Raw genomic sequence first — 22,695 nt, forward strand, 5'->3', positions numbered from 1 at the left:
ATGGCACAAGCAAGTCAATCACCAGTCCAGTAATTGCCTTAATTACAGGCACAAACCATGTGGCACAAGCTCTACATTATGTGCCTTCTTGTATAGCTATGTTAAGTTTTATCTTAATGGTTTTTTGTATTAATACTTTTCAGTCTGAGATCTAGCACCATATACTAATTCTAGTTCTAAAAAAAAGTTGGGCTAATAAAATAAAATCTCATTAACTGGAAACAACTGACAGCTAGCTGTATATGTTAGTTGATTCCAACATGAGCAGAAGCTCCAAGGATGGCTGTCCTGGTTTTGACTGGAGTAAAGTTAGTTTTCTTCCTAGTAGCTGGTACAGCGCCGTGTTTTGGATTTAGGACGAGAGCAACGCTGATAACACACCCTGTTTCGGTTGTTGCTGAGCTGTGTTTAGACCCAGTCAAGGACTTTGCAGCTTCTCATGCTCTGCCAGGGGAGGCTGGCGGGGGGCACAAGCAGCTGAGGAGGGGGGACACAGCCGGGACAGCTGACCCCAGCTGGCCAAAGGCATATTCCATACCACAGGGGGTCATGCCCAGTATAGAAACTGGGGGAAAGCTGGCCAGGGGCCGCTGCTCGGGAGCTGGCTGGGCATCGGACAGCAGGCGATGAGCAAGTGCATTGTGCATCACTTGTTTTGTATAGTTTCTTATTAACTTCCCTTCCTTTTCTGTCCTATTAAACTGTCTTTATTTCAACCCACAATTTTTACTTTTTTTTCCCCCAATTCTCTCCCCCATCCCACTGTGGGGGGAGGAGTGAGCGAGCAGCTGTGTGGGGCTTAATTGCCGACAATGGCTCAGATGATTTAAAGGTATTTAGGAGAGAAGCAGCTATGTAGGGGTGTTAGCCTACAGCACTCTGCTGAGACTGTCTCTCAAATACCAGGTCTAACTGATTACCTAATTTGGCAACAAACGGCTGCCAAAATGACCGAGTGATTGGAGAAACTATCACAGGGAAAGAGATGAGAGGTGTGTGGCTTGCTTGCTCTGACAGCGAAAGCAGAGGAGGGATGTGATTGCTGGCTGTGGAGGTATCAGCCATTACCTATCTAGAGAGGGAAGCTGAGCAACTGTGTTGGAACAAGAACAAATGGATGAAAATGAACTGCGAGCAAACGTAGGTTGGAAATCAGAAGACAATTGCTACTGTGGGATGATGGCCCAGTCAGAACAACAGGAGGAAAAAGTCAAATACGGTCTGATGGAGCTTAAAATCTGCTAAGGATTACGCAGTGCTTGGCTTAGTAGTGCTGGCCTAGGCTTTCCCAACAGCAGAGCGCTTGCACCACTGTTTTCAGGCTAGAGGGTTTGTTTTCAAGCATAGCTTTTTAGCCTCAGACTCAGTTCTCTGTTTTAGCATTAAATAAATAGAAAATAAGTAATGCATGCTGTGCTGCTTGGTGGATTTCTCAGTAAGAAAGTCACAGGTGCAGGTCAAAGAATGATTTTCCTTGGTGATGCAGAAAACGTGCAAGGTCTCCTGGCTGCGTAGAGCCAGAGCTGTGTAGCAGTTGGGAAAAGCAGGTCAGTGAGACTGAAGGGAGAAATACATTTCCAAAGACAGCAGCCTTGGTGGAACGGCGATTTGATTTTCATGGACCATTCAAATCCACTAAGCCCCAACCCAGACGTACGAGCAGGTAACTATGACAAGAGTCCTTGCTAAATGTGGTTGGGAGCGGGAATAAATTTAGCTGAGATTACTTTGGAGACCAGACTGTGCTTATAACATGCTTCTTAGAAGATCCTCTAAAAAATATTAACACCCCCCTCCATGTTTCTAAATTCTCTGAAAACTTGAATAGATGCAATTATCTACAGGGCTTAAGTAGGAGTTCATTCAAATTTCAAGCAAAAAAAGATAATGTGCAATTCAGTTAAAAGCAGCTATTTCTGAGCACAACAGGCAAGAAAACTTTAGATTCATGGTTATTTACCTAAAAACAATGGGCCCTGATGCCTTTCTGCAGCAGTAACATCAGAGGTTTTAAAAGAAACCTTGTTTTCTAACTTGACTTTTTTCTGAGAAATATAAACTTCAAGATTTCTTACTTATTCTTTGGTTCCAGAAGTAAGTAGAAGAGAATGCAAACTTCTGATGAGGAGATGTGCTTTACCTGGGTTTGGGTTTATTGAGGGACAAAGCTGAAATAAACCTCTTTGATTTAGGAGCCCCCTAACTCATGAAGATTCTCAAGAAATCTCATTCCATCTTTTAAGGATCATTAAAAAAACCCACAAACAACTCAGTGGGCCTGATAGTTAAGGGCCATATAATTAGTTACAGCTCTGTAACGCACTTTATTAGTCACATTTGGGGAAGAACTTGAACATTACCCATTCAGATTACCTCAACGGTGCCCTAACAGCTGGACTCAATGATTCATCCTGATGTCTGAAACATAGTGATAAAATCTGCTTTCCCTGTAACCGGGAGCAGCGTGGGGCTGAAGGAAGGGAGCACAGAAAGCATCTTTTCTTCTACCGGTGATAATTTTTCAGCAAGTGAGAAGAGCAGCGAAGCAGCGGGTGACGGTGCGTGCCGTAGGACTTGCTGCCTGTTCTCCTAGAGCCTGCTGTTCTGGGAGTGTTATTGATTATCTATTCGATCATCCCAGCTTTATGGTGACTATGCCAGGGGACCGTCACCGCTGCACGTGGTGCACCCCGGGCCTGCAAGGCCCCAAGGTTAAGCCCACACCGTCACACACTCGCACACCCACAACAGCCATCGCTATTTACACTTCCCTGCGACTGCTCCCACCAAAGACACCCCTGAAGCGTTTGCGCCTGAATCATGAGGCTCTCTCTACAGCTCCTTTAATTAATATTCATTGATTCTTTCTGGAAAATGAGATCCAAGCATAGGCAGCAGCTCTGGAGAGCAGGATGGTGGGCAAGAGCTGAGCAGCCTCTGTGTCTGCTCCTTTGCTGGGCTTGCTGCTGCCGTGGGTCAGTAGCTTTTTTGGGGAGAGGCAGCACCCCCAGTCATCCCCACCGCTCCCTCTCTGTTGTCTACTTTCTCTTCACCCCCTTCCCCAGGGTGGGGATGGTCCTTTGTTGGCCTGGCCCAGCTTGTACTTGCGTACGCTGCTGAGAAGCCTCCTGGTTCTGACCAGCTTGTGGAACAGATACATTTTTCTCTTCTTAAAAACCACTTGACATCTTCAAGATGTTCATCTTCTAAAAGTTCTAAGATCAAAATCAATAGGCCTATTACACTTTGATTTGGTAAGTAATTGTGTTCATTTTGCTGCAGGTTCAACTATCCTCATGATATACTTCATTCACTCTTGCCATTTAATCCATTATTTTATTAGATACTTGTCACCCTTATCAGACAGTTAATAAGAGGATCACTAGATAGTTAATGGCAACATCTTCCTCTGAAAACTAATTAATAGAAATGCAACATTCATGTCCTTTGGAATTTGGCTCAGTTTGCTAATGAAGCACAAGAAATCATTAAAAAATATGCAGAGATGCTTTGAGGTTTGTTAGAAACGACTTTGCCTCATTCTTAGGTGTTGCTTAATATGAAGCGATCTTTTCAAAAGTGAAGGCCTTTCAGCCTCAGCTCTGGAAGACGAATGTGTGTTTTTAATCACACACACTGGATCATAGCACCAGACCTTAAACGCTCAGCGATGTTTTAACCAGGCTGAGGCCCTGGCGAGGCGATGGGAACGCTCCCATCTCCAGGTGGGATCTGCTGAACAAAACCACCCTGAGCTGCTCCGCTGGGCACCTCCCATCTTAGGGTAGATTCAGATTAGATCTAAGGAAGAAATTGTTTATGATGAGAGTGGTGAAACCCTGGCACAGGTTGCCCAGAGAAGCTGTGGCTGCCCCCTCCCTGGAAGGGTTCAAGGCCAGGTTGGACGGGGCTTTGGGCAACCTGGGCTAGTGGGGGGGTTAGAGCCGGATGATCTTTGAGGTCCCTTCCAACCCAAACCCTCCTGTGATTCTATGACTAGGAGGGCGAGCATGCAGGAACAGCAGAGAGAGCTCAGTCTGAGGGACAGACGTGATAACATCTTGTACAGATTCCGTAATTAATTTTAATTTACTTAATTAAGTATTTAGTCTTTGGGGAAGGAAGATGAAAAAGTTGCTTCATAAACTGACAATGGGTGATTGTTCTCGGCTTCTTATCCTGGAGGCATGCAGGATAATGAGAGCTATAGAAATACTTGGACAGATTGATTATAGAGAGTAGATAGGAGTCCCCCGGCACAGGCTTCTCGTACATTTGTGGAGTAATGGATACCTCCTCGCTCTTCTGGTGTACGTCACCGCTCCCCATCTCCGCAAGAAATTAAACTGGCTTTGTCTGAATGCAGCTACTGGGGGACAAAAGTGACAACAGCAAAATAAACACACACAGAAGAGAGCAGAGAAATTGGACTGAATTGCCCGTGTCTTACGTGGGCGAGAGCGATGCAATGCAAAATGAAAATTTGGAGACATTAGTAATTTCTGATTTGAGGGGGGAATTAAACGGATTTTGACCCAGACTGCATTCTCCCCACACATGTGGAAGAGTTCTTTACGGAGTGACTCAAAAAGACACCCAGCGTAAGATCACGTAAAGGCGCCAGATCAGGAGGCGATGCTCTGAAAATGGCAACTAGTTAAATTTATCTGACTTCTTGGGTTCAATACGTGGGAAACCAAAATTTCTCTGCAAATTTTCGTCTGAAGACTTACAGCTTGGGTAGCTAATGAAGTGGTTATGGATTTAACCTCTGCCAGAAAAATCATCCCTTCATCAAACATTAAATCAACAGACAACAGAAGTTGGGGAAATGATATTATTAAAATTCTAATGTGGAAACTCCCCATACTTTTCCCCAGCATACATAAAAATAAAATGATATAAATATAAAAGAAATCCAACAGATGTAGCGTCATATGGACTTGCTTAATGGCAACGTTTAGCCTTTCAAAAAAGATTTACATCCACATTCACTACTAAAACTTGACATTTGCATTGAATAATTCATAATTTGTTGCTTGCTGTGCTTTGCTGCCTTTCTTATATTCCTAAGTAATATTAGCTCTGCTGTTAGTGAAGTAGATCAATCCGAACAAATGCAGATATTTTGTTGTTACTCTGTAAAACGTGAATATGTATTTAGCTAAACCCATGTTAAAATTTCTCTGGCAAGAACTCTTTGCCTATAATAGAAATGCTCTGTACAGATTTAATTCGCACCATTACTGGGCTTCAGCCTAATTCTCCCACAACTATCCCAAGTATTTTAACAAGAATCACATGTAGTTTGGACGTGTTTTTCCATGCCTACATGTGTCTCATTTTAAGGCAAACTCATTCCACCTAACTCTTTGTAGGGATGCAAATGAGGTTGCTGCCAGGGCTCTTCCACCAAGCTATGGAGACCTTTTCCCTTTACAGCTATTCCCACCACTCTCCGACCCGAGGATAAAAGGAGAGGTGTTTGATGATACATCTGGGTTCAGCATCTGTACGGAAGCTTGTCAAAGTGGGTGCTAAAGCAGGACTTAATATGCAATTTCTATAAAAAGTTATTGCCCCGTTGCAGGTTTTAGGGTTGCGAATACCATACTCGTACTTTCATAAATCTAAGATTTTTAAAATCCAATTTTAATTCTAACACTTCATTTTCTATTTTAATTATTCCATCATAACCAAGTTATGAATTGCAAAGATTTGGGTAGTACCAGGTTTTTCCTGGCACTTACTCTGCAATTGTGAGAGAACCAACGGGTGCCTGTGTGGACCTGTGGGCTCTCTCCTCCCCACCGGTCGCTCTCCTGCTTTTTTCTCACAGAAAAGTTTTGTAGTTTATTCATTCAGACTAACGGATCAAATAGCACAACACTAATTCATTTCACTACTACAGCACACGCGGAAGGGCCTAAAAACTTTATTTTTTAATTAATCTAATCTTTTTCCTCACCAGTGGAGAAGCTTGCTTCCCTTACCTGGAGCCAGAGCACTGTTCTCCATCGTACCCTGAAGACTTCACTTGAACCAACACCCACAAACTCAAAGCTTGGGTATCCAATAAGTCTTTCAACATTTTGTTTTTGTTGGTTTGTATTTAATTTAAAACTCCCTTTTCTATTCTAGATATACTCACAGAATCATCTAGGTTGGAAAAGACCTTGAAGATCATCTAGTCCAACCATTAAAAACTACTCCTTTTAGTTCAACTTCCACTTTAAATATCACATCTGTGATCTGGCTTTATTATGCAAAAAAAGTTCTTGCAGAGCATGCCAATGCAGCCTTAGGACTGTGGGATGGAAACATAAAAATCTGATGTTTAGTAACTGGAGTAGGGAAGGTGGTCAGTGATGCTCCTTGCTGCTCTGTCACTAATTTTGGAGGTTTCTGCCAATCAAGAGAGTGTGTGAGCAGGACGTCAATACCTGGCCCGTAAGGTGCAATAATTTTCCTCGGTAACTTAAAAAGCAAATTAACAGAAAGGCTGTCATGACATTATGTGAAGTGTCGAAAGCCTCAAATTTCATAATTTATATTCACTTCATTGTTTTGTAAAATGCATTTTTGAATAGCTGAAAAATGAAGACCAGGCCTGAGACAACTGGCACGCAGTTAATTAACTGGGCAACGGAGTAGGTGTGCCATTGGGGTTTCTATTTTTGAATACGGTGATGACACCTGTGTGACCAGGAAATAATTTGGCTCTATCACGTTGGCTTTTTGTATCTCTCTGTAGCAATATTGGAAGAATTATAAGTTCTTCTCTGTGCTATTTTGGTTGATGAAATTCTTAAGATGTACTAGACCAAGTCAGGGAACTACAGATTCTCCTTTCGGTCACAATTAAAAAAATGAAGAATAGAATTAGAATAGGATTAGAATTAGAATACAATAGAATAGGATTTCCCTTATTTTTCAGCTGTAAATCTTCACTTTTTTCCTCAGAAGCAGACAGCAGCTCCCATGATTGAGAACAGATAATGGCAACCCCAATACTTTTTGTTATTTTTATGTCTTTTTCTCTCCCTAGAGAAAAATCATCGAGAGGAGCAAGAAATTATTTTCCTGGAACTGAAAATGAGCAGTATTTCTACTGGGAGTGAAGAATTGCTTCTCTTTCAAAAAGGCCTAAAATGATTGTGATTTGATGAGATAGAAACTTCTGAAGTAGGATTAAAAAAAAGTCTAATCTAGAAACCTGTTTTCTGTCTGAAAAGTTGGTGGTTCCTCATAGCACAGACTCTGCAACACCCCCCCTGCGTATGTTCATGTTATAGGTATGCGCAAAGCAGGAATCAGCTGAGTAGAAGTTATATATATTTTTTGAACCAAAAGCGTTTATTCTTCTATATTTTTAGGATGCTGTTCTTTTGGGTTTTTTTGCACTGCAACCTTAATTTTGGCACCTTGACATTTCCTCAGGGCGAGAATGCTTATTTTTCCTTATCTGTACAGTCTCTCGCCATCACTGGTTTTAAATAACAGTTCATAAGTATTAACGTCATCAGCCGAGTGAAACCAGGAACCCCCGCAGCAGGACTTACCTGCCCATGTTCTGCACCACCGGACGCGGCTCTCGCAGACTGCGTTCTCCCATCCCATATCGTAACTGGTTTAGCGCTGCGCAAAGCCGGACTCAAGCTGGGCTCAGGCCCAGCTCGCTCACTCACCGGTTTCGATTCCTGCCTGTCTTTTTAACGCTGGCTGATACCGCACGTGCGTGGTTCTCTCTGACTCGTGGCAACCTGCGCTGATGCGTTCTTGGGGTTTGTACACAGGAGTACGTGGGGATGCTCCGCGCTCCACTTCATCCAGGGAAACCACATCAAAACCCTTCCTGTTTCCCATATCTTTTCCAAAAATAGGAATTTCCAGAAAAAAAAAATCTTTTTTTTAATATATATATATATATATATATTTTTTTTTTTTCTGTTCTAAATCCTAACCCCTTATCTTCTGTTGGGATGGCACTCAATTACAAATACTTATCTTGCAGCAGGTAAAAACATGGCAGATGAAATCACTCCAGAACATGCTTTCGCGGGCGATATTTCAAATCGAATCTCTGATTTTTTTTTTTTTTTTTTTTTTTTTTTTAAGTAAAGTAACAACAAAAATTGCTTTGAAGTCTTCACAGCCAATAAATAAACTGTAAAACCTGGCAGAGAGACATGAACGACAGAGGCCTGACTTCCCGCTGCTTAGCTTTGAAACGCAAAGCAAATATAACATATTACCATTCCAGTTATAACTAACAGTTTGCAACATGGGGTCGTTTTGGGGTATGTGTGCTCGGGCAGCATTTGTGACAGTGATACAACAGCAGCCCCTGGTGTAACCTCTGTGTTTGAGCATTATTTGTAGGAAATATGTGAGTGCGAGCTTGATAACCAGGTCCAGAGATGCCAGCAGAAATGCTTGTGGGGGGATGCGGGCTCCTGTCCTGGGGGTAGACAAATTATTTTTTAGTAGGTTTCGTTTTTTTTTTCCCCAAGTTTCAAAGTGTTTTTCCAGTGTTGTTTTGACACCAGCGTGAACTCTGCTTGAAGGGAATTTGGAGCTAAAATGATCTGTTTACATGTTTGGGATTTTGTAAATTGGTGATGTGCTTAAACCGCTGGGTTAATGGTATTTTTTGGTGGAATCCTGAAACATGAAGGTTGAGTTGCTCAGTTAGTACTTGTAAAAACAGCAGCGAGAGGGAGGGGACCGAGGGCTGCGTTAATGGAGCGGATCTGGTTTGAGTTGGATGAGAAGGTCCCGGGTTGTGTGAGCAAAAGCTTCAACAGCCATCGGCTTCCTCAACTTACCCATCGGACGTCGCACCCGATGACATTACCTTCAGGGAGGACACAGCAGGCAAACTAAGGACAGGTAATCGGATTCGTGGTCTTAACTGTGAATTCTCTTGGCTTTTATGCACTTAAATCAACCTCAATGTTGTTGGTTGCTATTTAATTTGATAACGGTGCCCGTGGCCCCATTTAAGACCAGGCATCCCATCATGGCATCTTACAAATACATAGGAAGACAGTCCCTGCCCCGAAGAGAACATCACAGTAACTTTTTTTTCTGGTGATTTAATCATAATATTGACAACTTTATCAAAAATTACAAAACTGATATTAAAAAAATCTCTAATTCTTAGTAAGACTAGAATGGGTTTTTTTAAAAAATAGAAAAGCACTTTTATGCTACTGCTCTTCTGGAATTCTCACATTACAACCCTACATAGCAAAATACAAACTGTAGCTAAGAAAGGTAGCAGTCCTAAGGTAATTCAGTCCACCACGAGCCCTCTAATATCTCTATACCATCAAACTCAGGGACTCCAAAAGGATATCACATTACTTATAAACCTTCTGCAAAACTGAGTTAGGAAATACCTTTAAATTTTAAGTTCTTTTTAACCCCTAAAACCTTAGACTGTGAGGATTATAGACCTGGGACATCAGAGGTGGGGTTGTTTTTGATTTTTTTTTTTTTTTTAAACTATGTGGATATTCTTTTTGCAGCTGATACCAGCCAAATGTTTTCTGTCAGAAGTGAAAATATGAAGAAAATCCATTGAAATAAATGAAAATATTTTTTTATGGTGTTCACAAAATGCACCATAATAGAAAGAGGAATATTTCCTTTAATTTGAATGTCATCTGAATGACTCAACCACATTGTCACCCACTTAGCAAAAGAAAGCATAATAAATAAATAAATAAATAGACAAGAATATGTAACACTTTACATCCTCAAAGAATCACGTAGTTCCCTAATCTACCGAGATACTGATTGACGTCGTGGGCTCGCTTTACTCAGCCAGTTCAGTTTCGTGTGATTGTGCCATAATAATGACAAATAAAGTGTTGTTCCACTTTCCACAATGGAGTATTTTTTTTTTCACCTTTTAAATATAGGAATTCTCTCTTAAATTAGAAAGTAGGCAAAAAGTATTTTTTAAATTTTCATTTTTAAGTCTTCTATTAGAAAAAATATAGATTTATTAAACAAAAAATAATAAGGTAGAAAGAAGGGTTGGGCCTCCATCAAAAAAGTATATTATGCTTTAATGCAAAGAGAAAGAAATGGCTCTATGGGCAAAATTCAAGTATGAGTGACCAGTTTTTTAATCGTAAAGTAGGTGCAACATTTTTTAAAATGTTACAACACTGCATGACCTGTAATGCTCACAATATTTACATTAACTGCTTACATGAAACCATAAAAACTCTAAAAGAGAAAAAAATTGGTATGGACTGAAACAAACTACTCCTAGCACCCACATCAATGCCATTATTAACCAATGAAATCAAGTGCACAAAAATACTTTACATTGTCTACTGATGTAAAGTATACATTGGTGAGAAAGTACAAACCTAATTAGTTAAAATGCCAAAAGAAGGGTTGGTCGATACAAACTCAGTTCTAGGACAGAAAGCAAAGGGAGAAAGGAACTAAATCGAGACAGGCGCTCGCACACGCACACGTACACACGCACGCACGGAGCGATGGATTAAAACCCACGCGGGTGCGGACAGACAGCAGGAAAGCGGGCCAGGGTGGGGAACGGACAACATCGACTCTTGAAATGAACACATCGACTCAGAACAGAAAAACGGGAGCTAAACTACACCCCGCCCCACCCCCAAAGGAAAAAATAAAAAAAAAAAAAAAAGGATTTAAAAAAAAAAAGAATCAAATCGATCACTTCACATGAGCTTGCATGGAGGACGGTGGCGTTACAGAAAAGACAAATGAACCTACCCCGCGGAAGGAAGGGCTCCTGCCTCCAGGCCCCTGTAGCCAGTGCAGCTATTGCGATCCCTTGGGCTGGGGGGAAGGAGGAGCGGGAGCCGCGGTGCCGGCTGTGGGAAAGCCCAGGGGCGAGCCCAGAGGTAGTGCTGCGTGCTGGGGCACGCCAGAGCCGAGGCTGGGAGAGCAGCCGCCGGGTCCCGTCGTCCTCGGGGACGGCTGGTCTCGGTCATGTCCTTCAGAGAGAGGAGTTTGGGACTCGGGCAAGGCGGGTGGGAAGAGGAGCAATGACTTGGGATCCTGGCGCCGAGTGCCGGGGATCTGGAGAGCGGCGATACCGCCAGCTTCCCAGGGTGCTGATCACTGCCAGTCCTTAGCTAGAGAGTGAGATCGGGGAATTCAGGGGGGAAAAAAGGAAATCTGAGGTAAGCGGTGGTCCCGGACGAAGAGGTAGGGGTTACGGACTCCACCCCGGGACCGGGAATGGTGAACTGGGAGTTATTTCGGGAAGCCTTGAAGACAGAGGATGTCATTGCTTCCATCACCATCACCACCATCCGTGTTAAAAAGAAAAATGAAATAAAATGGAAATAATGTTGTGCTACACTTCCGTTCGTTAATTTTATAATGGCTCATAGCTTTAGACTTTTAAATCTGTAGTGTATTAATTTTTTTCTACATATGTTTCACATTTCTCACTTAATATAACATAAATAATTTGGTTAATAGATTTAACCTGCACATTTCAGCCACATTAATATATATAAGAATCTGTTAATGGTATAAATAATTCTTTTTAAATAAAATAAATCTGATATGTTACATAATACTGATAAAAATTACCGTTGCTAATAGTTTTGTAAGCCACCCTTAATTTTTTGTTTTAATACTGCGAGATGGATACTGGAATTACTTTTACGAACGCTGCGGAGCATGCCCTTTCATTCTACTGCAAAACCAAACCGTAATCAATACTGATCACATTATTAAAGCAGGGCCTCTGCCCCCTTAAAAGTAAACACGATGGTTAATGACGTTAGATAATTTAAGCTAATAAATCTAGGGGTTTTGAGGGGGTCAACGTTACGGGGGATATAAACTGTTTAGTTTATCAGGTGGCTATGAAACTTTAACTACAGAAATGGTTGACTAAAATAGTCCATCTACTTTTTTTTCTTTTTAATAAAATCTACAGCATTCTACTTTAAAAGCTAAGTAAATAAAAACGCAACCAATAGTTGCAGCCTTTGAATTATTAATTAGAGCTGTGATCCCACATCCCGTTAGGAATCTGCAAGGTTGCACTCTCCTACAGAGACCTGAAATGGAGTACAGTACTTCCAGGCAAGGTTCATTCCAAACAGACAGTATCAATGAACACTCAGTGGCGTGAAGTGTATGTCATAATTAAGGTATTACATAATCATGCCTTCTCTCTGCTGTTAAATACAAAAACAGCATCTTTTACATTATCATATAAAAGCATTTAGGCTGTATTTTTATTTATCACTTTACACTGGTAGTCTCTTGTATGTGTACTCAATAGAAACCAAAGAATTTTGTACACTATTTTTTGTACAATAAAAGATAAAGTGTGCATTAGGTACGCTTGTACATGACAATATTGTACAATATTTACATTTCAGATATCACCATGAAATTCTGTATTATCTATATACACAATGAAAATTTCTCAGAAACATTTGGACTATTTCTTATAATCACAATTTTAGTATTATAGAAAAAAATTTCAGTAATCATCTGACATTGTTACTGCAACCTTTCAAGATTTCTGATTGGCTTATCCAGCAACCGCTATCCCTCCTAATCATCAAAAATATTGTACCACTAATCCGCGTAGCACCCTGTGATGGTAACTATCTGTCTTCATATAAATATTGATATAACCACGTCTATATCAATACCTACATATAGACTTATGTGCACGTTCATTTTGATAAGTACTGGACCAGTAACAAAGACATTCAATGTTATCTAGAGATCTTCCTCCTCTTGGGTTTTGGAGGCTTCACTTGTCTGTCTCCCTGTGGGATTTGGTGGACCTAAAAATAAGTATATTTAGAAGTTAGCAAACAATATTGGTCAAAGTAACCAGCCAGTAATAAATGAGCTACAGGATTGCTTGAGGTGCTGTTATGAAACGGTTCTTATTATTTCACATCTACGTGGAAGCCTGAATTAAAAGGAACTTTAAGAACTTTAAGGCACTGGGGAGAAAAAGTTTGATGCCACAGTCGGTACATCTCAAACCTCTGCTACCCTGGAGAAAGGTACCGGCTACAGCAATTGCGAAAGCGCATAATTGGGAACTGAACCCCAAACTGCAATTATGCCAAATTCTCCGAGACAAACCTTTACACATCGCTGCAACAAGAGCCATAAAGTAGGAAGTCAGTGGTGAGACAATATTGCTAGCAGGGAAAAATCAGAGCAGTCAAATGCAGGTCTGCGGTAGCACTACTAAGGAACAAGCTCTGCCTAATTATTAAAGGGAAACACTCCATTTTGAGCTAAACGCTAGATTAATTTGAGCGTGAGGCTGGTTTTCAGCGCAGGCGGCGGGGTGTCGGGAAGCGGGCGGCAGCGCGGGGCCTGCCGCGGTGTTCCACCACCATCTGTCGGCAGAGCCGGCTGCTGTGCCGGCAAGAGGCGCCCGCAGCTTCCCGAGCGCGCTCGGGACGCCGCACCGAATCCTTGGGCAGCCTTATTTCCTTGGGGCCTTCCTGAATTCCTTCAGACCACCAACGTTCGCGGCGCAGTTACTGGCTCGCACCAATAACGCTGTCAGCTAATTATCTGGTTTGCACGTGCTTTTCATTTGGAATGCGACTGCTGTCTGAACAGTAGTTGCTGGAAAAAATGCAAGTCACTAAAAAGAGAGCCGCTGATTCTCTACGAGTGTTTCTAGGAATCATCACCTTTATGGAACTAAACCCTGATCACAAAATTTGTGACCAGATGATTAAAATATAAATCAAGGCTCTGTAATGACACGCAGGCTGGTGCATCAGCTTGTCTGCATTATGAAACAACCAGATCAGCAAATCCAATTACAGCAGTTTCCCCTGAGCCAGTTTATATCACAGTTAAAATGCACACAGCATACAGTTTTTAGTATTACTGGGTTTATAAATAAAAAAAAGAACAGTCCGGTCCGAACATGCAGGTGTGGTGTAACCAACACAGATGTGTATGCCAAACACATACCCCAGGTTTCTTTGTAAAAGACTAAAAGACCTACAGTCAGATCCTGCTTTCCTTTTCCTTCCAAAGGCAAGAGGAAAACACATGTCGTTTTAAATCAAAACTCAATCTCCTTCTGTAAAATTCAGAAGCTTAAACAAAAGATTTGAGTTTATTATAACACAGCAGCCGCTAAAAGCTACTGAATAACTGAACTCCTGGTGGTTCTGAACTCAGGTCTAAGTCTGCAGTTCTGTATACATTTCCTTTTATATACTCCAGAAGCTCCCCTGAAGTTTTACTACTACTTCTAAATGTGCACATGTACAAGCATCTTCAGTACTGAGCACTGAATATCAGGAAAAAGACTTTTTTTTCTGTGTTCAGACATTTTCTAAATAATAATTTGAATAATTACCAATGAAAATATGGGAGATTATGTGTGCTATGATAGACTTTTTTGCATTCTAAGTGAGCTTCAACGAAATTACAGCCATGTTTTAAATATGAAGATGAGTACATTATATAAACCAAATTTTGTATTGGATTTTATATCTATTTTGTATTTTATATCTATTTTGTATTTATTTTACATAGTAACAGTGTAATTATTGTAGAAAGAACACTGTTAGATTTGACATTAGGAATACTTTTTTTTTTAAACTTACTTTTCATGCCAATATCTTTCATTTCACATGAGAAAAACTTTATTTAAAGAGTTTTACATTCAAAAGAATGATGCTTTTAAATGTGGTTTCAATATCCTGTTACTCAAAGTGAAAAACAAATGAGCCTGATTTTGTGTCACTAGTCAGAGAAAACCCAGGGAATATGAGCTGGACTGGAACTGATCCAAATATTATCAGGCTGCATGTGTAAAAGAATGTCCAGGAATCTTTGTGAAAAATAATATAACTGGTGATGTAACTAAAATTCTACAACTTTTCCCATTTTTCAGACATAGGCAAATAGTTTTTAATGCAGGAGAAATACTGAAAATTCCAACTTATTTAAGAAAATAGACACAAAATTTCTGTTAGAGAGCAACCCAAACCAACACTCCCAGGCTTCAATTGACACCCATGCAGAAACACAGAAAAAGAAGATTATTGCTAATGTGAAAAGAAACTTACATTCCCAGACATTTTGTCTAGTTCACTCATGGCCTCGTGTATAGCAGCTTCTAAATGGTTATTTAGCTTTCCACTTCTAGGAAGAAAAAATTAATGCCATCAGTAATTCTTAGTAACAGAAAAAAACTTTAAAAAAATTATTAATAAACGCATTAATTCATTGGACATATTCTAGCAACCGTAGAGCCTCCCAGGTTGTTATAGCATGAATAGCAAGATCAGGCCTACATACAACATTATGCAAACTAAAGGCTTGTGTTGTAATTACAGAACGAAAATTCAAGGCAGCACTTCCATGAGCTGTATAGTTACAATATCCACAAGACAGATTACGTCCATGAATAACCAGCAAGAGTACTTCACGGGAACACAGCAGTTTGTGTAATCTTTTTTTAAATGGTTAGCAGCAAGGGCCAGACTCTCACGGGTTTTGATCAGGAGCAGAAGAGGAGTACTCCAGCTACTCAGGACTTTCTTAAAGACTACAAGTGTTACTAAACCCCCAGGGCTCACTTCTGCCTGCTTCCCACTCCACGTGAACATGCTGCATTCATTTCCTTTGGAAATGTTACATTTCAGCAATCATTTTGTGAAGGGCTAAATACGTACACCGCCATCTTGAAAAATCAGTGCGTGAGCCACAAAGTCCTCCCCTTACCCAAAGCACAAAGTTAAATACCCCTTCTAACTTTAAATAGCCAGAAGAAAATAAGTCATATGAATCCTCTAAAATGTTGGTGGAATGACAGCACACCAAGGGCTATGGTAAAGGTAGGGTGACAACTTTCTTCTTCCAAACCAGAAGTTACCCCAAGTCATTGGGCAGCTCCATACACATCTAATTTTACAGTAACACTTTTATTTATGTACGTTTCTTCTTTAAAGAAGCTTCCCACTTGAACACCATGCTCTGCAGGACAGGTCATACTTCTGTGGCTCTGTGTTCACACCTCATGGGTTTCAAGCTAGCAAATCATACCTGAGCACAAGTTACTATTGTTTGTCGACAGCTTGTTGAGGATCTCTGCTTAAAAGCAGGTGTGTGTGTATATATATATATATTTAGATAGGCTGGTTCATTCATGACTTCAACTGAATAGGTACATTTAGAAGAGTAATGAACTTGAAGACAAATGACTGAATATGAGACTACAAGGGCATGTAGTGATAGGACGAGGGTAATGGTTTTAAACTGACAGAGGGTAGATTTAGGTTAGATGTAAGGAAGAAGTTCTTCCCTGTGAGGGTGGTGAGGCCCTGGCACAGGTTGCCCTGAGAAACTGTGGCTGTTGGACGGGGCTTTGGGCAACCTGGGCTAGTGGAAGGTGTCCCTGCCTGGGGCAGGGGGGTGGCACTGGATGGTTTTTGAGGTCCTTTCCAACCCAAACCATTCTAGGATCTGTGATGTTATGAGATGAGAGAAAGATCATCCTGGAGATGAGAGACAGTGTTATGAGCATCCATCACAATATTCTCAGGAAGTAAGAAAGTCTTGTTATCCTCACTTTGGAGATGCAGAAATGAGGGGAGGAGGAAGAGAGCCATCTGCATCACAAATGAAGATAATGGCAGAGAACAGCTCATCCCAAGCTGGCAAGGACAGTTGGGTCACTAGGACTGTCCCTCACAGAGAAGACACTTTCTAAAAAAATCTTCCCTTTTAATAAAGATAGATAGATCATCATGTCAGCTGGGACATTCTTCCCTGAGACTTAAAGATTTATAGCAACTAAAAGCACTGGCAAAAGACTGGCGAGGAAGTAGCACAGACGAACTGAATGACCAGCATTGCTCTACAGTAATTCCATCCCCCTAGTTCAGCAAAATTATTTTCATACCCATCAGTACAGCTGGGAGATCAAAGATAGGAGATCAGAGAGTCTGTTACTCGTTATTCAAGTAAGACATTCCCCAACACCATTTTGCGTTGGTCATCTGAGCTATACCAGGGCATGAATTGTACAAAAATTTTAAAAAGCTAGAAACCTTACTGACCTGACTGCACCAAAGTGAAGTAAAATAGCACTTCATCCACATATGAAGTTGCACAAATTTAACTAAAGTTTTGACTGAATTAGCTAAAACAGTGGTAAAGGAGTTTTGTGCAACTTCAAAATTATGTATCCTCACGTAGTTTAAATCAACCAAAGAAACAGTAAGATAAACTGAAATAAATGTTCACATACAAAGCCTGACATGTCCACCTGGGTTTGCGAACTGCTTAAGCTAGACTGCTTGCAAAACCAAGTTTAAGTTATGCAACCTGGGCAAGTGAAGGCACCCTTAGATATTATAAATGACAAACAGAATATTGTTCCGTGGCAACATTACTTCCTATAAAGGTAATATGACTATTTATAACGCAGACACATCTTAATAACTGACAACACTGCTGACTTGCATGTCAGGTAGAAGCAGATTTCAGATGTTGTTACCTGTATGTGATGTAAAGTTATTTAATCAACGTTATGCTCTATCAGCAACCCACCCTTATTACAACACCTGTGAAATTATTGCTATTACTCAAAACAGCTATTTGAAAGTATTTAAAATACAAATGAACATTTGAATTGCAGTCTTAAGACACTGTTGTGTTGTGAAGAGGATGATCTGCCCTGAGCAAATCAAAGTTTCAGAAGCGCCCATCACTGAAATACCCATTTACTGCAGACAGAACACTGCCACTAAAAACCTGAGAATTTGACATCAAACATACTCATCAGGCCTCTAGTGACGCAAACCAACCTGTAAACATCACAAGTTTTGTCAAATTACATTTAAAACACTCTAGCAACAGTGTGTTCCTCTCAATAAAAAGCAGCACTTCATCTCTTAGAAAACCTCTCATGGCCAACAACTTTGGAGAAGGACTGAAATTCCTTCCCTCGGGACCTTTTTGTCAGAAGTGTTCTTTCAGTCCTCCTCCTCCCTGCTAGGGCTGAGTAAAATTTTACCAAATTGTATCATCAAAATGAAGTCCGAGCATGTGCTGAGTTGAAGCTCCCTCCCATAGTGGACATATTCTAGACTTCACCTGCAACTGGGGGCTCTGGGCAGCTCTTGCAGCAATAACAGACACCTGAGTGCACCCACCTTGCTTGGCTCTAACAGCATGGGGCAAGCCACTACTAGACTCACACCTGGAAAAGACAGAGAGACTTAGACTGTGTCAGGATGGAGACTGATTGGAGCTGGAAGCTGGAAAGGTGGTGGAAGAGATGCATTAGTTCTTCCCTTACTGGAGTCCTGCTCAACTTGAAACGTGGCATGTGTCCAATAGGAGACACCAGAGATATCTCCCCCTGTACTCAACACTGCTGAGGCCGCCCCTCGATGACTGGGTTCAGTTTTGGGCCCTTCACTCCAAAAAGGCCATTGAATGACTCGAGCGTGTCCAGAGAAGGGCAACGGAGCTGGTGCAGGGTCTGGAGCACAGGTCTGATGGGGAGCGGCTGAGGGAACTGGGGGGGTTTAGTCTGGAGAAGAGAAGGCTGAGGGGAGACCTCATGGCCCTCTACAACTCCCTGACAGGAGGGTGCAGAGAGGGGGGATGAGTCTCTTGAGCCAAGGAACAAGCGCCAGGACAAGAGGGAATGGCCTCAAGCTGCGCCAGGGCAGGGTCAGACTGGCTCTTAGGAAGTATTTCTTTGCAGAAGGGGTTGTTGGGCGTTGGGATGGGCTGCCCAGGGCAGGGGGGGAGTCCCCATCCCTGGAGGGGTTGAAGAGTCGGGCTGACCCAGCGCTGAGGGATCTGGTGGAGTTGGGAACGGTCAGTGTGAGGTTAATGGTTGGACTGGAGGATCTTCAGGCCTTTTCCAACCAAGATGATTCTGTGATTCTGTTCAACTCTAAGAAGCCACTGCTCAAATTTCCATTTCGAAATAACAGTATGGATGCTAGAGGTGCTAATGGTAGGGATGGTAGATGGCACATTCCTGACAGAAGAGAAGCCTGGTGTGGGAAATAACACACAGAAGAACAGGAAACCACAGGAGGAGACACTAGTGTTGGGTGACGACCCTTGAAAGATGCTTTGCATGCAGTGAGACAGGAGAACAGAGGAATACAGACAACTATAAAGCTTGGGAAGAACAAAGGTTGGATCAGACGAGGCTTTGATAAGGCAAGACTGGGCCTCCAGCTGATAGTCTTCTGGAGACTACAACTGGATAGGAGAGGAAGCTGCTACATCATGACCTGCTGGAAGCAAGAAGGGACATGACTCAAACAAGAAGGGAATGGCTGAGACAAGATGGGACTGAGAAAGGTTGGGATGGCTCAGCAGTTTGTACCAGAGCGCATCTTCTTACAAGGCCCAGAATAACTATGATAGTCTAGGAGTCACACCATGGCTCTGAGATATCGCCAAGCAAAACACTTTTTTGCTCCAGAAAATGCTTTAGCTCATACTGTCAGTTGAAGTTACAAGCTCTGTGCAACAGAGCTAACACATCTGACTATGCTGATGAAATGTGCTACAACGACATCTTTTTCTGGTGTCTTGTTTAGACAAGAAAGTGAATACACAAAACATTTCCATTTTAAAAACTAATACCTAAAGTTAGATTAAGATTTACAATTCACAAATACTGGATTTCAGGGGCAACTTGAATTACATCCTATTACACCCCTATTATAATTCAGTTTTTTGCTTTGCAGACATTTTTATCTTTAATTTTAATAATTTTATATTTAATATATAATATTAATATATATTATTGGAGATTGAGTCAAGACTGTGCAGTGAAAGAAAAAAATGGAAAATACACTAGGGCTGAGACAAGAACTGTAGGTGGATGAAGAATAACGGATGGAGTTAAGGTACCTGAACGTCATTTTGAGGACCTGGATGCTAACCCCGCTCTGCTAAACACACTGGACCTATGTGATGGTAGTTCATGCTCTGTCAACATAGATTTAGCCCATGTTTCTTTACCACAGAAGTGTTCAACTTGATGCCAGTAGATGATAGATGTAAGTGCTGAGTACTTACTTATACAGGTAGGAAACAGAAATAGGAGTATTCTACATGTAGCAATTACATGTAATGCTAAATGTTTTAAAAAAATCTGGACCTGTGTGCAACAAGATACCAGAAAGAAGACCATAAGGAGATTAAATTTTTCAGATAAATTCACAATTGTACACAGGAAAAAGAGGAAGGGTCAATGAAGAAATACCAAAAGATTTGAACTATGAAATAAGTACAACTAGAAATATGAAGAAAACACCTGTAAGGGCTGAAAAGAACCTTACAAAAGGGGCAACTGTGTGCCCCAGGCTGGCTGGGGTATTGGTTACCTCCTGTTTCCTTACGGGCAAGCAATGGGGCAGAACTGGCTAGGCCACAGAAAAAGGCCACTGGATTCAGTGGAATTGCAGACAATCCCTGCAGTTTGCTAAATATACAAATGCAAATCAGAAGATGGGAGTTTTTCTTAAATTGTACTGCTTATTTCAACTTTAACACCTCTTTGAATTTGCTCCTGGTGTCACCTTACTTGAGTCATGTATTTCACTTCAGGGACATGAGCAAATAACTGTGGGGAGTTGCCAAAAGCCCTTCTATGTTCTCACTGCACACTCTTCAATTCCAGCAAGATATTTTGAGGATGATCTTGGAAAAAACAACCACCAACATTGTCTCATTGGCATAAAAAATATTTCTCTTAAGCACCGCGTGACATATAAATAGAAGAAAAGCTTACACCTTAAAAGGAGTTGAAGACAAATAATTATTTAATTCCTTTAAGCCTGTTTATGATGCTAAAGTACTGCAAGCTGACTTTAAATTCTCACAGATTCAAAGTAATGTATTTTCACTGCAACAGTAAATAAGCAATAGCATCCTAGAACAAATCCAATCATAGTACAATTTCTACTCTTCTACCCTTTCATAGCTGTCCAGATTTTTTTTTCTCCTAAAGTCAACCATTTTCCTCTTTTTGTCTATGCTGATGCTTCATGTCCTAATACTTACTGTTTCATGGTCTTTCTATCCTTGTATATTTGTAAATAAAAGCTAAAAGGCAAGATAAAACCAAACAGTTCATACATGTCTGACACAGAGCGTAAGGAAAGCTCTGCACTGAGCCCCTTGTCTGGTTAAATACAGCCAGACCTCATAAATTCCGAAACGCTTTTCAGCAATGGGAAATAAACTGAATTTATCTGAATAAACCTGTGCTCTGCCTGCAGCAGCAGCTGCCAGAGGGAGAGGGAAGAGATAAGAAGGGCAGATCTTGTTAAAAAGCGTATTTGGTCAGAATAGTTTTGATGTAATAACTTTTTTTGCTGTAAATTAGAAATCCTACACATGAAAGCTCAAACAAGTAGGCTGACATTTTACAAAGGCTACTGTAAATATCAGAAGATGCAATAAAAATGCAGATATCAAAGATCTCGGATGATTATCATAACCAACACAAGGAATTCAGAAAATTAACTCTTCAGTTTGGCTAGTCTGCTAAGCTCCCCCAAATGAGAGTCTTAGAAAGCAAAAGAATTTAATTATTCCATTTCACTAGTAAATAAATGAGCATTTACTTACTTTCTGTTCCTTTTTCTGGCTCGGTTGTAAGCTTCTAGACCTTCTGTTAGTGTCTTCAACTTCTCTGGCTCCACCTGAGTGAAGGTATGAACACCAAACCACATTACCCAGACCTGCAATTATTAAACACTGCTTTTACTTTACTGCTAGACATGCATTATTATGGAGCCTAATTTTCACTGCATCCATAAGACACTAACCTTCCCAGCAAAGAATAGCTGAACGTCTGACTATATACACCCCCTCATACATATATGTATATATTACAATTTCGCTAGATGTCCACACCACTAGCAACAGAAATACAAAAAACAAAACCATGACAGTCACGACAACAAAACTAAGAAAGAGAACAGTATTTTTAAAACCTTGTTTGTCTTTGTATTATTAATATGAACACTGTTGTTCAAGTCTCATACTCTGTACTCACATTTTACAAATGTATTTTACACCTTAGAGACCACCTGGAATGCATTAAAATACCAAGTTGCCTAGTACACATGATACAATTTTTACAGATGCCATCAACACAAAAGCGCTTCACATCACCTCAAATTTCTGGATATTTAAGGCCCCAGTTCAACAATGCTGCTAATGGCACAGCCCTATCCATTCCTATTTCAGAAGAGTCACAGGATGTGCTTAAGTTAAAAGGCTTAAGGTCTTAAAAGGGGGACGGGCAGGATGACAAGCTTTATTTATGCATTATGAATCCATGAGTCTTAACTAGAGCTCGCTTTAGCCAGCTAATTTATTAGTCCTGAGAAAGGTCTTTTAAAAATTTTTTTACTTAAGCACATACTTTAGCGATCTGCTGAGTCAGGAATGCATCTGAGCACATGCTCAACACGGCTGCTGAGCTGGTGTTTAAAGTACTTTAACTGGAAATTCAAGTTCTCTTGAAATCAACCAGAATTATGATCTTTTAAGCAATCAGGACATAAGCTGCTGCATATAATCACTGGCACCACTGAGCAGGTACCAGTTAGTACTAGTATAAACAATATAAGCAAGAAGAAAATGAATTATATCATCTATATGATT

The 22,695-nt window shown here is 40.9% G+C and overlaps 1 protein-coding gene across 10 annotated transcripts in view; it reads right to left on the reverse strand.

Annotated features, from left to right (window-relative positions):
- Positions 1-10,115: 10,115 nt before the first annotated feature.
- MBD5 (methyl-CpG binding domain protein 5) overlaps positions 10,116-22,695 on the reverse strand; it is a 105,456-nt gene continuing 92,876 nt past the window's right edge. For 8 of the 10 annotated variants that reach the window (XM_074828503.1, XM_074828502.1, XM_074828507.1 and 5 more), the window contains 3 exons: positions 21,652-21,764; positions 15,102-15,177; positions 10,116-12,827 (listed from right to left, as the gene is read on the reverse strand). In XM_074828503.1, the coding sequence (XP_074684604.1) occupies positions 12,756-12,827; positions 15,102-15,177; positions 21,652-21,764 (261 nt within the window). In that variant the 3' untranslated portion in view covers positions 10,116-12,755. The remainder of the gene's footprint in view (positions 12,828-15,101; positions 15,178-21,651; positions 21,765-22,695) is intronic. The other 2 variants (XM_074828510.1, XM_074828508.1) reach the window with 1 other exon arrangement.

The sequence above is a fragment of the Strix aluco genome, chromosome 6 (genome assembly GCF_031877795.1).
Source record: "Strix aluco isolate bStrAlu1 chromosome 6, bStrAlu1.hap1, whole genome shotgun sequence".
In the NCBI taxonomy this organism is placed as follows: Eukaryota; Metazoa; Chordata; class Aves; order Strigiformes; family Strigidae; genus Strix; species Strix aluco.